The sequence below is a fragment of the Sesamum indicum genome, linkage group LG9, assembly GCF_026168435.1.
Source record: "Sesamum indicum cultivar Baizhima isolate 11 linkage group LG9, ASM2616843v1, whole genome shotgun sequence".
Taxonomy (NCBI): domain Eukaryota; kingdom Viridiplantae; phylum Streptophyta; class Magnoliopsida; order Lamiales; family Pedaliaceae; genus Sesamum; species Sesamum indicum.
Genome location: NC_142665.1, coordinates 3,030,533 through 3,045,537, shown reverse-complemented (window position 1 = coordinate 3,045,537; position 15,005 = coordinate 3,030,533). Strand labels below are relative to the sequence as shown.

The 15,005-nt window shown below is 32.9% G+C and overlaps 3 protein-coding genes across 4 annotated transcripts; 1 reads left to right on the top strand and 2 right to left on the bottom strand.

Moving 5' to 3' along the window:
- Positions 1-2,611: 2,611 nt before the first annotated feature.
- On the bottom strand, positions 2,612-6,984 carry LOC105170386 (Ras-related small GTP-binding family protein). Its single transcript, XM_011091130.3, has 9 exons — positions 6,845-6,984; positions 6,615-6,762; positions 5,784-5,856; positions 5,607-5,707; positions 5,044-5,109; positions 4,370-4,467; positions 3,388-3,450; positions 3,223-3,315; positions 2,612-3,124 (listed from the first exon to the last, which is right to left on the bottom strand). Exons 2-9 carry the CDS (start codon positions 6,685-6,687, stop codon positions 3,041-3,043), a joined length of 651 nt encoding a protein of 216 aa, XP_011089432.1. The 5' UTR covers positions 6,688-6,762; positions 6,845-6,984; the 3' UTR covers positions 2,612-3,040.
- Positions 6,985-7,785: 801 nt separating this feature from the next.
- LOC105170385 (small ribosomal subunit protein uS8) lies at positions 7,786-9,396 on the top strand. Of its 2 annotated transcripts, none has more exons than XM_011091127.3 (4): positions 7,786-7,909; positions 8,469-8,614; positions 8,703-8,863; positions 9,054-9,396. In XM_011091127.3, exons 2-4 carry the CDS (start codon positions 8,482-8,484, stop codon positions 9,150-9,152), a joined length of 393 nt encoding a protein of 130 aa, XP_011089429.1. In that variant the 5' UTR covers positions 7,786-7,909; positions 8,469-8,481; the 3' UTR covers positions 9,153-9,396. The 2 variants fall into 2 exon arrangements, with proteins under 2 accessions (XP_011089429.1, XP_088740546.1); XM_088884420.1 differs by having other exon boundaries at positions 7,822-7,909; positions 8,474-8,614.
- A 3,463-nt stretch (positions 9,397-12,859) lies between these two features.
- Positions 12,860-14,433, bottom strand: MYB59 (myb domain protein 59). The gene is made up of 3 exons (XM_011091124.3): positions 14,216-14,433; positions 13,978-14,107; positions 12,860-13,683 (listed from the first exon to the last, which is right to left on the bottom strand). Exons 1-3 carry the CDS (start codon positions 14,331-14,333, stop codon positions 13,206-13,208), a joined length of 726 nt encoding a protein of 241 aa, XP_011089426.1. The 5' UTR covers positions 14,334-14,433; the 3' UTR covers positions 12,860-13,205.
- Positions 14,434-15,005: the final 572 nt, after the last annotated feature.

The window sequence follows — 15,005 nt, the reverse complement described above, 5'->3', positions numbered from 1 at the left end:
AAAAAATGTAATGCTTGAAAATTAAAGGAAACATAAACTTTTTTTAGTGCATATACATTATAAAAAAATATATTAATTCTTGCTACAATTAAACGCATTTCAAAATTATATATATATTTATTTTTTTTGTTGAAATTCTATAGATATTTAAAAAAAAAATACTTCAGATACAACGCACGTCCATTTTACTAAATACATGAGGCCCTGAACTAAATGTGTGAAGGTATAAATTGCATAACTAAATTTATAATTACCGAAGATAAAGAACTAAATTTTCTATACCCCATATATAATTCCAAATTTAAAAAAGTAATTTTGCCAAAATTTTACAGAATATTTATTACTCATGCTGATGCAGTAGTACATCTTAGGATTACAGTGAATTTTATTTCTTTGACTGAAAAGAAGAAGATATATAACATATGACCAGTCCACAGATTTGCCTGAATATATACATGTATCAAATATTGTCTCTTCTTATTATTTTATTTCATAATAAGATCAAAATCAGAAAATAATCCACATAATTAATTAATTAATTCCTTCCCACAGACAATTAACAAAATCCCACACACTACTGAATTACACTTAATAATATCATTATAAAATCCTTCGTGAAATCATCAGAATTAACAAACCCTAAGAACTCAGAAACTGTGTATATATATAAATACTGCATATACTCTCCTCATGCCTTTCATCTTTCCTTCTGCATTAAATAATTTTAATAACAAAAAAAGATAAAAGAAAAAGAAACATGAAAGGTTCAAGAATGGGAGTGGTAGTTGCAATGGCGATAGTGCTAATAACGTTATTTGTGGATGCAGGTGTGGCCGATGATCCTCAGAATTCAGTCGAAGATTTTGTGTTATGTGTAGCGAGTTGCTTGAAATCGTGCCAGAAAATCAAAATTCTTTGTTTTGAACCTTGTTTAAAGCAATGCAGGTCGTCTAGCCGTCTATCTACTGGCGCCGCCTCCCCGGTCGTTTCTCCCGCCGATTGACGGACGCGGAGGTGGAAGCAACGAGCGAGTGGGACGACGACGTCAATTAACATTGAGTATTAGTTTGTTGGATGTTACGCAATAAGCAGGAGGAACAGCAGCAGTATGAAGACAACATTTTCATGGTAAATAACGAATGAGAATAGGTCTGTTTTCAATGGGTTTTGTAAGAAAGCACATTTAGCTTATGGTTTTGTGGAATTTAATAAAAGGGTCAGTTATTTTATGTGGGATGTTGAAAGTTTAATTTTGTGCTGAGTGGTCCTTTCTTGTGATCTGTTGAGGATAGGAAAAAAATCACTCCATAACAATCCCTTAAACTTCTAATAAAAGGGGCAATGCTGCCCACTATGTCAGGTGTTAGTGTCATATTAATGAATGATTGATATAAATTACAAAATATAATTAAATTAGATTATAATTTAAAAGCAGGACTATATACTACACATGCATAAATGTGTGTAACCAAACCCTGAGGGAGGGACATGGTGGCAATGAGCTTTTTTTAAAAAATTTAGAATTTTTTCTCATTTTTTTTTAATATTTAGGGTGATTTTTACCTATTAACATTTTTATAGAAAGGTAAAATATAATTAATCCTAGTGGGTGGTGATAAAGCTCATAATTTTTTATTATTATTACTTTTTTTTGTGAAATAATAAAATATTATAAGATTGCATTTGAATCTAAGGATTTCAAATCTTTACTAACAATTTTTGAAAGAATTTTAATTTTTTTTTTTTGGTTTTGAACTTTCTATGTATAATATATATACACACACTTATATATATAATATAATATAAAAAAATATATAATTTGATAATAAAAAGTGATTCTTGTCTCTAAATAATACAACATTAATATAATATATATAAAAAAAAATATGATTTGACAATACTTTTATCTCCTAATCCTAACAACAAACATACACCACTTATTTTAAAATACTTCAAATTACCTTTAAAAACAAATCCAAACATACGCAAAGTCTATTTTTAACAAACACTTATTTATCAATTAAACAAATGCAATTAAGAAGCAATTTTTGTTTTTCTTTTAACAATTTTCTTAGGCTTTAGGCTTTCTTTCTCCTTTTTTTCCTCTTTCAATTCCAAAAGCAAAAAATGGTTTGGGGAAGATAATAGCCCCAAACAAAAATCAAAAGAGAAAATCAGCCAAGACACAGATCTCGTCTTCGTCGTCCTACATCAGAAATACCTGAAGTTGTTGATATGGTTTCTTTTTTATTTTTTATTTTTGAGTTACTGTAGATATGATTTCTATCCACATGAGTTACTGGGACAATAACAAAATGTGGTGGCCATAAATACAAATTAAAAAGGAAAGTATAAAGCTTAAAGGAGATTCACAGGCTAGGTAAAATTCCCAAAACAGTTTATCTGCTCATCAGTTGTAAAAATCACATTTGACGATACCATCATTCATTGATCCCAAAACTCACGATCCAAGTGATTCAAACCCACATGAACAACAATGAGTCTTCCTTTTTGCTAATATTAGTCAGCAGTAATTAAACTCCATATTCATATCATGAGATCTCCCCCAACACATAATTTACATTTAAAAGGATACAGAAAGCCAATGATGTGAATCAAAAGTAAAAAAATGAAACTGAATTAGAAATGTTGTACCAAAACAATGGACTAGTATAAGCACGATTCCTAAACCAACGGACTGAAACAGAGGACGAATGCATAAATTTTGTAGGACATAAATAAAGGGGACTATTATCTAACATACAGTGTTAGAGCTGAAATATGCAGAAAATGTATGAGTCTGCATGGATGTTTTAGAGGTATAAGAGGTCAAATGGAGGAGGACACTAAAGCAAAACGCAACAACCAAATTCAACTCTTTTTCCCAATGATAAGAACCTATCAACAAACCAAACAAGTCGGGAAAGAGGAAAATACAGAGGACTGAGATATTTCACCACAATAGTTCTTTTCTTTCTGTTACTTCTCAACAGTGCAGCACCTACTTAAGTGCCTTCAATCGTTTATCATTTCCAAGCATTCAAGAAGCACAGCAAGATGACTTCTGTGCAGGTTGGCTGCCTCCAGCAGCTGAGTCAGCCTGATTAATCTTGAGCGCTGTTGGCTGCAAACGAGGAAAAAAAAATTGTTTGTCAACAAAAGGGACCTTAGTAAATTTGCAACCATCTTAAAAATCAAACTAAAGTAAACCAGGTAATTTACTTCTGCTTTGGTGTCGGAATCCGAAAGCCTTTGCTTTATATCCCTAGCTATAGAAAAGAAAACTTCTTCCACATTAAGATTTGTCTTAGCACTCTGCAGTGAAAGATGCATTTTCAGTTGCATGTGCGATAAATGTCCTTTCTACTGGTAATCCCAAATACTCACAGTTTCAAAGAATTTTATCCCGTACTCGTCCGCGAGTGCTTGGCCCTTGGACGTAGGAACAGCCTAAACAAGGATGAAAATTAGAAGTTCCAATTATTTTGGAAAACAAAAAGAAAACAATCAAAAGTTCATTCAGATATTCCAAAAGTACTGGATCACAAAATCAATATCTACCACCAGTACAAAGCAACAGGTAGGACCGACTTTAGGGCATGGTGTCAACCTTTTGCAACATTTCTTTTCCAATTAGGATGTGTGAGATTATATCTCAAATTGATTTCTTGAAAAATCTATACAAATTTGATGTGAAAATTTCATTATTTGAGATGTTTTAAAACCACAATTTCCTAATAGAAAATATATACTAGACCCTCACTTTTTGAACAGAGTACTGAAATCCTCTCTTCTGTTCTCTTTAATCTCCCTCTCGATTAAAAAAAATAGTGAATAAGTCCAATATTTGAATGCCAACATTTCAAGAGCTTTCTCAGGGACAAATCGCAAGCTCAGCGCGGCCTTTAAAACCTATAAGCATTTGTACTGACTTAGTAAATTACCATTTCATCTTTGATTCCTCTCATGATTTGACCAAAAACATTCCAAAATTATCATAACTTGTTAAAACATTATTTACACAAAGAGTTTAGTAGTTTAAATTTTAAAAAGTAAAATCTTATATCCAAATCTCTCTTCTTTTCTTTTTTAAATTCTTGAAAGAAGTCAACCACCCTCTTAGTCTAACACCGCTGAAGTGAAACTGCACTCTTCCAAATCAACCCCTAAGCAGAACTTTTTATCTGAAAAAGTTATCTTCCAGAATACATCACTCGGATTGGTATTTCCTACATTAAGGTAATCATTCATGCAAAGACAAATGACAAGCTAACCATAGGGTTCGCAAGACCTAAACCATAAGCAACATAAATATACTAAAAACATGAAATAACACACTAAAAAGCTCAAGTTTAGAAAAGGAAAATACCCTTTTGCTTTCATCCATGTCAGCTTTGTTCCCTACGAGTATTTTGTTGACATTGTCAGAAGCATGTTGTTCAATGTTTCTGATCCAGTTCCTAATGTCTGAATAGAGAAGTATGTATTACTTTCATCAGTAGTATAAGCAACCAAGAAGCCAGCATGTTCAACTCCACTAATAATTCACAGGGAAATATTGTTGGTCAAGTACCAAATAGATACGATGTTTAAGGAAAACAACAAAAAGAAAGAACATTAAATAATTGGACTCGATCTAATTCTACTTCTCTTCTAGACTCCTATTTTTGGTACTCATTATATATAATTATATATGCATTTTTTGTTGTCCCCTTTTAAGGGGTAGGATCCGTCTAGGCATTCAGAAGATTCAGGGAGATTGTATTCCCTGTGATTTCATATGATTTTCAACTTTTCTAATAGGGATAATTCAGAAAATTCTAGTAGGACTTTTTGAAATAAACAATTGCAATAACTAGGAAGGAGAAATTATATACCCATTCGACATGTTCCAAATACAATACACAGAAGTGGACTAAAGGATCAGGGAGGATAGGTGGGAGGATAGGTGGGAGGAAGGGACGGGAGCAGACTAAAGATACATAGAGGAAAAATATACATGCCAACCATCAGGGCATATAGTGATAGGAAAAGAAACCTTACTGTTAAAGGACGACTCATCTGTGACATCATAAACCAGCAATATACCCATTGCTCCACGATAGTAAGCTGTCGAGAATTATGAGAAAGAGAATAATACAATTGAACTTATATTGCATGTGATAAATGTGATTCATAAACATACAGATGATAAAGCATTCCTTAACGCTGGAAAGAAGAGAGTAAAAGAGACTACTGATTCTCTAAACGATGGAAAGCAAGCTGGTATTGTTTATGACGCGTGTTGGTATTCTGATAAATGTTGAAGAATGGCAAAGCAATGAAGTTGTTTCCCTCATCAATCTAACATGTAAATCTTATCCTTTGAAATCATTGTTAGAGGGAAGAATGAAAATATCATGGAAATCCAATCCAATGTATGTCTTGTGTCTCATCAACAAGAAACTAAAAGCTAATGATCATTCAGGAAAGTATTGAGAAAAGAAGACAATGTTTTAATATGGGCCTCTAGATTTCTTTTCTCCCCTCCCCAGCCTCCCTGAAAGCCCAAGAGAATAAATATATCCGAAACCAAACTGCTGCTGCCAAAGGCAATAAGAACTTACCTGTGGTGATTGTTCGAAATCGTTCTTGCCCAGCTGTATCCCAGATCTGGAGCTTGATCCGCTTGCCATCAAGTTCAACGGTTCTTATCTTAAAATCAATTCTGAGGAGTAAATTATATCCACGTTCAGTACCGCAACCAAGCAGTTAATACTTGTATTTGGCAATAGATAACTTACCCAATGGTGGTAATAAAACTAGTCGTGAAAGAACCATCAGAGAATCGCAAAAGAAGACAACTCTTACCCACACCTAGAGGATGCAAAACAAAAAGGTAGGCAAATAAGAACCGGAATATCTCTTTTATCCACGTATAATTGGCACTGTGTGAAGAGTATAAATAATACCTCAAGTACAAAATAATACAGTTACACCAAAATGAGATGGTTTAAGTTCTACATCCCCCTTTAACTTAACTGAAGACTCGAGGCACGCAAGACAATGGCTCAGGAAAATCTCATTTATAAGATCACAAATACTCATTTTAACAGAAAGAGCTCAGTAGTACCACCATAAAGCAAGCCTGAGCTCGAGAGGGAGAAGAAGTAAAAACTTACATTGTTCACCAATTCAATACAATGCAAAGCCACCCATCGTAACAGCAGGAGACAAAATTTATACCTACAACTCCTGTTAAAACCAAAGCAGTACCAGAAGCAGCCAATTTAAACGGACAGATTCATCATTCTTCTTAACTTCCACTAACTCGCCATACAATGATAAAATACGGCTATCCCAACAACATTTCTCCATAATATAAATTTTTTCCATTCAAACCGAATCCGAACTCAACATGAACATATCCAAATCAAACTGACTAAAATTAAATTTATTCAAAAGAATACCATCGTGGAGCTACAGATCCGAACAAAAACAGCCTTTTTTCACAGAAATATCTAGCTTCACACAATCAATCAAGACGCGAATAAAGATATCACTAGAGTATCAAAGGTTAAGAATCGATAAAACGGAAAAAAGATATAGAAAACGAATATCCAATGATGACGAACCGCTGTCGCCGATGAGGAGAAGTTTGATGAGGTAATCGTAATCTGCTCGTGCCCTCGCCGGTGGTGCGGCCATTGACCCTCGCCCGTGGTGCCCTCTCCCTTCTCACTACGTCGTCGTTTATGAATTTTGTACGTGTATTACCCACAGCTATACGTATAATCAAAATTAACCCAACTAAACTTTTTTAGAGAGATGAGAGGAGAGAGAGAGAAGAGGGAGAGAGGCGCACCGTCCGAAGTTGCTATTGTGCGCACCTTATTTCGAGTGCATACTTTAGCGACATATATCGAGCGTGGGTGCGCCTTGGTCTCCCGGGCGCATGCTAGCAACACCTGCAGCCATGATATGATAAAAAAGAAATATATTGATGAGAGAAGAATCGGGTGCTCACGACACACGATACTGGAAAATTAACTATTGGCTGTAGCCAGTAGCATTTGTGCTGTGCTCCTCACATTTAATTATGATCGAATTAATTTTTTTTAAAAAAATATGACATCTAAGTTTTTTTATTTTTATAACTAATCATATAAATGCAACTCGTAGCTTAATGGAAAAACTAATCTCTTTTTTATATTAAAAAACAATTAAATAAATAATAGATCAATATGAGATACTTGTTATCTACGAGTTAATTTAATTATAATTGATATTATATTTTATATAATTCTCAATTAAACAGCATAAAAGTCAATTAAAATAAATAAATAATGCATCGATATCAATAAAATTATAACAAATTTGATTTGTGTAAATTAAATGACAATTAGCTTATTATTTAAATAAAGAGTATTAAGAATAAATTTAAGTATGAATTAAACAAACTAATATAATAAAAGAAACCGAACACGGTCAGGATCTATTCCATGAATTTCTATTTATTTAATAAGTTTTCAGATGGAGTTAATAAAAAAGAAATTAATTTTTATTTTATTTAGGAAAATCGCATCATATATTTAGTAACATTTTAAAACTATTTGTTTATAATTACAATTATGAGTATTATTGTTCAACCCACTGGAGAACTATTAGTTGAATGCTAAATATTGAGACGTTAGTTTTTTTTTTTTATTATTGAGAATTAATTTATTTTATTATTTTCAGTATAATCATTTTATTTTCATAATAAAATTAATATTATAGTTACTATTTTTTAATACACCAGTATAAAAGGCTTCCAACGTATATAAGTAACTCTCAAACCCTAATCGACTTATTTCAGTCTCTCGTTCTCTCACCTGTGTTGGAGCTGCACCAACTTCGCAAAGAGTAAGCGGCGCCGCTTGTATTTGAGGTGAGCTACTCATCAAATATTATTCCGTTTGCGAGTTGATTTTTCCGTATTTTATTGTTCAATCTCCTTGGTTAAACAGTTCTTTTGCTGTTTGTTATAGAATTTGTTTGAAATCTCCGACTGTTTTTCTTTTTTCCTGTAATTTAGACATGAATGTGGATAGCAATTGAAAAAACAAAAAAATTATGGTGTTGAAGGGCTATTAGGGCACCTCCGACCTTCAGTTGATTCCACTCAATTTTAATGAACTCTATTGTGTTTGGAAAATCATGTATACATTGCGCCGAATGAATGTTGTAATTGTGGATCTGTGTTCTAATTCTGGGACATACTGAGGAGTGAGTTTTTTATGTTCTGTTTGGGTTCAAAAAGTTGTAGTTACGTCAATATGTATGCTTAGGTAGATTAATTGGAAGTTATCTGTAAGCTTATAACATAACCTTCAGCGATGAAATATCTGTAGCTTCGCTGATGCATCTTTTAACTTATAATTAGGTTAATAAAGTATAGATGCTATGTATTTGGTCGCTCTAATATTTTGCTATTGATTCTCTATCAGCTTAGGTTGGAAGATGGTGAGAGTTAGTGTCTTGAATGATGCTCTAAAGAGCATGTACAATGCTGAGAAAAGAGGGAAACGACAGGTCATGATTAGGCCTTCTTCCAAAGTGATTATCAAGTTTCTTCTGGTCATGCAGAAGCATGGTTTGCCCCTTCTCTTACACAACTACTAGTTTTTGTTTAATTTTTTAACTTTTGCTTAATGCATTGCCTCTCTGTATTGGATTTACAGGTTACATTGGAGAGTTTGAGTATGTTGATGACCACAGAGCTGGGAAAATTGTGGTTGAATTGAATGGTAGACTGAACAAATGTGGTGTTATTAGCCCTCGATTCGATATTGGTGTCAAGGAAATTGAGCCATGGACTGCGAGACTGCTCCCATCAAGACAGGTGGGAATATAAAATCTAAATCACTGCAATGATATCCACCTAAACAGGACTGTTTTATATTTTCCAATGGGAGTTCTAGATCTCTGAATTTCCATCCTAAGTAAAAATTTGTGTGTAAATTGATGTTGTCAAGTTTGCATTTGAACTGAAATTTGGATTGCGTTAATATCATTTCGCCTTTTGGCTGCAGTTCGGTTACATTGTGCTGACAACATCTGCTGGAATCATGGATCATGAAGAAGCTCGTAGGAAAAATGTTGGAGGTAAAGTACTTGGGTTCTTCTACTAGTAATGGACACAGAAGCTCGTTTTAATAGTCATGAAGTTAAGTACTCTGGACTCCCTTTTCTCTACCGGAAGAGGATTTACTGCTGAAGTTGCTTCTGGGGACACTTTTATGCGGCTTGTTTTGATCTACCTTATGGAATGAAAACATTTAAGGATTTTAGTTATTTGAAGTGCCAGTTTCAATCTTTTGTTTTGCTGATACAATCTGTTTGAATTATGATGGTAAGCAAAAATTTTGGTTGACAGTGAGGAATATTTAACTTCTTGATGCAAATTATTTTCTTTACTATTGTGATATCAACTTTCTGTATTGGGTGTACTAGCCAATTTTGTCATTCGAGATACCATCTGCATGGTAATTGGCTGGCCTTCCATGTTCTACTGCCATGCCTTGCGATTAACTGTGTTGGTGTGTAGTTTGTCAAGCAATGCAGTTTGGCTCAGCTTATAGAAGCTTCTTGAGATGCATGTTATTTATTGGTGTTGGACTGAAGTACTTGATACAATTTCATGAAGGTCATCCAAGAGTAAATGGTTATCTTTAGGACTTGTAAACTTTAATCTGACCGTATAAGTTACAATATCCATTGTTCATTATCTATAAGTCGAATGATCATGTTTTATCCAAATCAATTTAACAACTTATTTCTGAATCAAATAATTTTTGGAATTTTTAAGTTGTTTTATGCAAGTTCATTCCAACACCTAATACCCTTTCAGTTAACACCTAATAACATATATGTTTAAATCTCATATATGTACATTGCGAGCGTGTATCATTCGATGTGTAAAATGAAGTACACCACTTGAATAGAAGACTTAAATTGGTCTAATGATAAAAAAACTACTGCACTAGAATAGTAGACTTCATATACATGCAGTAATAAGCTAGCCCAAGAATTTTGGTCGATCAGCAGCCAGATGGCTAAGTTATGGCCGACGTTTTTTTGCTGGGCCAATCTTAAAATCGTGTTGATGGGCTATGCTTCCTTAAGTTGGGTTAATTATGTCAAGTGGGCTATTCAATGCTCATTGAACCATATTCATATACAATATTGTGGCATCAGATACAAAAGTTAAGTCATTACAATATGTGCGCATAAGAATTAGGAGACATAAGTTGCATAGTAATACACAATTCAAGATTTAAAATACAGTGTCATATTTCATAAACAATTCATAGAATTCTCAATATATGCGACTTACATGATTTGACTGTATTACGCGTTTTGGGAGATATTAATTTCACGCTCTTATAAGCTCATCCAAATATTCCAAACACCTTATGAATTCTAGTATTTTTTGGAACTCTAGTACTAACTGCAGTATCCCTTAAAATGTGGGATTAAGAAAAAGAGAATTCTATTTTGCAATTTTTCCCTTTTGGGTTTTGCGTTTTTGTTTTCTAGAAAATCACCATTTGTAGAGTTCTCAATTTCTAATTCAACTATACACTGAGTTTAGGAGAATGATTTATGATTATGAATGTTGATGACTTGGTAATTACTATTGTAGCTTATAAAAAACTTACCTGGGATTAATACTCCCGTACGACCAATTCTATCCAAAATTTAAGGGCAATACAGAAAACTACATTCGAGTAATGATACGTGGGATTAATGATACACTTTTTTCTATAAAATATGATAGTTATTGTGCAGCATGCCAGAAGTGAGAGTTAACGGCCAAGTGCTTATTTCGTCGAAACTTAATGGTTATATTGAAAGTACAATCGAATAATGATATGTGAGATCAATGTGCATTTTTTCATAAAGCGTAGTAATAATTGCCCAGTCCACATCAAACTACACAAGAAAATTAATATACATTATAGTAAAAAACCAGAGTTGCAGTGGAAATAACGAGTCAACAATCGTCTCGTAATTTGGAGGAATTTTAGTTTTCATTTTATTAATTGTAAAATTTTCATTTTTAATTTCATATTTTTAACAAAGTTGGTTACCTTTCTATTATATATAACTTATTAAAAAATATCACGTAATTGTTAAATACTCTATTTTGAAAGTCATAGGATCAAATGTATTACTTTTTGAAAGTTATAGAATCAAAAATAAAAAATTCGTAATCAATCCGACTAAATTCTCCAAATGGCCACTTACTAAGTGCACGATATTTTTTGTTAAAGTATCTAAAAAAATATACGTACCATGAGATTATGAATATTATTTTTTTAAAATTATGGAACTAAAAATAAAATTTTTGTAACTAATAAAACAAAAAGTAAAAGGATACTAATTAATTACATAACGAAAAGTATCACTTCCCCAAAATGACAAAACAAATAATAGGAATGAAATGTTGAGACAACTATAAAAAGTAGTGCCACATAATTAAATGAAGATTATTTTGGTAAGTTGATTTGGGAGTGGCCCCGGCGAGAGCAGGACCACTGGCACAAACTCCTAATTAACATCCATCATCATCTTTATTATTATATTTTTAAAAACTCATCATTATCAACAAATTGAATTAAATTAATGCACCGGATCTGATTTTATCTGCACAAATTTATGTGCCAAACTTTATTTTATTGTGGTAGAAAGGTGAGCATAGTAAAGGACACAGTTTACTATAATATTATTGTGTGGTAATTGTACAAGCAACGTGTATAAAAAACAAAAATAATTGAATATAATTATAAATATTTAATTATTTGATAATCAGATGTGCTTTTTAGAAATAAATTTTGTAATCACTTGAATGGAATATAGAAGAAGATATTTCATTCTTGAGAGGGATTTTGGAATATTAATTAGATGCGAAAAGAAACTTTATTACCAGTGGGCCAAGTTGGGAATTCTCATATCTTAGTGGTGCAAGGTACGAAATTAAGTTTTCGCTATATTATAAATAATTATGATTTAAAATTCATAATAAATTAATATAATTAATTATGATTAAATTAAATTAAATTAAATTTGAATTTTTATCACGATTAATCAATATTCATTATGATTTTTAAAAATAATTAAAAAAAGGCTAATAATCATTGTGAAACTATAATTGATTTGTATTTGCGATTATTTTTTTTTTCTTTTGCTCTAATCATTAACGGCGGCGAAAATTATTTTTTTGGATTGAGATTGATTATGTGTCATTTTATATCTCAAATTAATATTCGTGGTTTTTGCTTTCCTATATATGATCAATAATTAAATATTTGATAGTAATAATTAATATATTGTCGTACTAAAAAAACAGCTCGATAACCATAAAAAGAATCAACATCAAATTAATTAGGAAGAAAACTTTTCATTGCTAATTTGCATTATTTACTATAAAAAATTTATTTGTTAATGAATTTAGCAACAAAATATCTAAATAAATCATGGCTAAATTTATTTAGCAAGTAAAATTTTTATATTGAATAATATAAATTATCAACGACTTGAACAAGAATTGTTTTTGTAAATTAATTCGATGTTTAATTTGTCATCAAAATTTTCTTATATTTATTGAGTTATTTTTTCTAGCAACGGTTGATAATTAAAATTAATTAATTTATTAAAAAATTGTCATTATGAATGTTTCAGAAATTAATGGACTTGTTAATGATATGATACCCACCAGCAGACAATTCAAAATTTCAAACTTCAATCAAATGACATGTCAAATACTTCAACCCATTAAAACCATCAATTGATAATACTCCTATCTTTACACTGTATATATATATATATATATATATGGCCCATAACATTTCTTGATACATTTATTTATAAATATATGATTACACAGTGGATGCCTCCTTATATAGGAGATTATTTTATTTAAATTCGCTCGTTCTACTAACAAAAATAGTCAAATCCCACCACTCAGTACTAACAAATTAAACTACTCAGTACTCGAACCATAATTATTACAACGACTTGATGACAAAGTACTTGACGACTACGTACGTGCTGCAGAAAACCCTAAATCTATACAAAAAAGAGTTAGAACTTGGGACATTAATATTCCTTAAGACATATATATAGAGGCTAAGTTGTATGAACAAATTCTTGTCTTCCTTTTAAATGAATGAACTTTCTAGTTAGCCAGTCAGATGATTGTAGTAAAAAGGGAAAGAATCCATCTTGCTCGCAGCATCTTGACCATCCATGGACCACAGTGAGTCAGCTGCCCAAAAATCCCATATAGGAGGGGTACTACTGCTCATCACTCCTTGGCTTCTCAAATTGCTACTTTCCTCAGACAACTCTATGTCCTTCCATATTTCATCCATGGAATAAACCTCGGCGCTTCCTTCTATCTCCACTCCGCTGTTGTTTTGTCCGGTAGCAATATCCACCCCACCCGTGTCGTAAAAACTTCGCCCCTCGGTTTCAATCATGGGCTCGAATCCCACGGCAGGGCTATTGGAGTTGGAGGAGGACGAGGATGAGGGCGACGTTGGAGAAATAATACTAGTTTTTTTCCTCTCTTGAGCCTTTTTCCTCATATGGGTCCTCCAGTAGTTCTTGATTTCATTGTCGGTGCGACCGGGTAATTTCCGAGCAATTCTTGACCATCTACATGTATGCATATCAATGATAGCTATATTACATTACAAGCACAAAAAAAAGGTTGCATAAAAATAATAATCGACATCAGACTTTTCTAAACAAAAAACGACAACGCAACCCCTCAATTCTTAAAAAAGAATTAATTGTTATTAAAAGTTGAGAGATGGCATTGTCTTTTCTGCCTTTTGTAAAGAGAATTTCTTTACTAAAATGAAGACAAAGAAAACAGATTGATGATCGATGAAGAACATATGTAGATAGACATGAAGGAAGCAATAATTATAAATAAATGGAAAAAACCTGTTGCCCCATTTGGAGTGAAGCTCAAGAACAAGGCGCTCTTCATGAGGGGTCATCTTGCCCCTTTTGAGTCCAGGGTGCAGGTAGTTAACCCAACGCAACCTGCAACTCTTGCCTGTTCTTTTCAGACCTACACACAAAGTTATCAGGCAGTTAACCCTTTTTGTGCCCCTTGCAATAACGCATCCATGCCCAAGACAAGCCTACCTATATAGTCTGTCTCCCGCCACCTTCAAACCTGAAACTTTCGCTATGAAATCCCATCGTCGGTCCCCGAACAAGTTCACGTAAAATACCAGCTGAACGTCCTCTTGTTCCGTCCACGGCCCTTTCCTCGTCCCCTCTTCTTTCTCCATATCCTCCCCTTTTCGTCTTCTTTCTTTTTTTCTTTTTTTTGGGTTTTTCCGGCTTCTGTCCCTCTTCTTGCCTATTTGTCGTCTACACGGCAACTATGGGCAGCGTGGTACTTGTATATATACTAGTAGTTTATCAAGATTTGATGTGTGCTAGTGTGTGTATAGTTTATTTGTATGGTTGGATTAATTAATTGTGTACGGGTTAAGGGATCGTCGCCCTACACGTGGCGTAACTGTGCGTGCATGATTTGTTTGACATGGTTGATAGGACAAAATGGCTATATGATGCAAGCCATTATAAAGTGGTTTTCTTTTGCTTTAGATAAGTGGTTGATATGTTGACGCAACTTTCATAAGTGGCTGTCCATTTTATTACATTCTTGTTTAATTTATTAATTAACTGTTTTTCCTTTTGTTGTTGTTGCTGCTGCTGCTGTTTAGTTTTCACGACTTTGATGATTTCTCCAGTCCAATCATTTCAATCCACGATTACTTTGCACGATTGGTATGGAGGACTGCAGAGATCAATCACTTCTAGGTTCTGCGTCCAACGTTTCTTGCAACTTTTACAGGAAAAGAGCTACACTCATTTGATCAGTCCAAGTATGTATATGTTGGGCTGATAAATATTAATATTAGGTAATGTTTGGATTCAACAATTTGAAAAAAAAA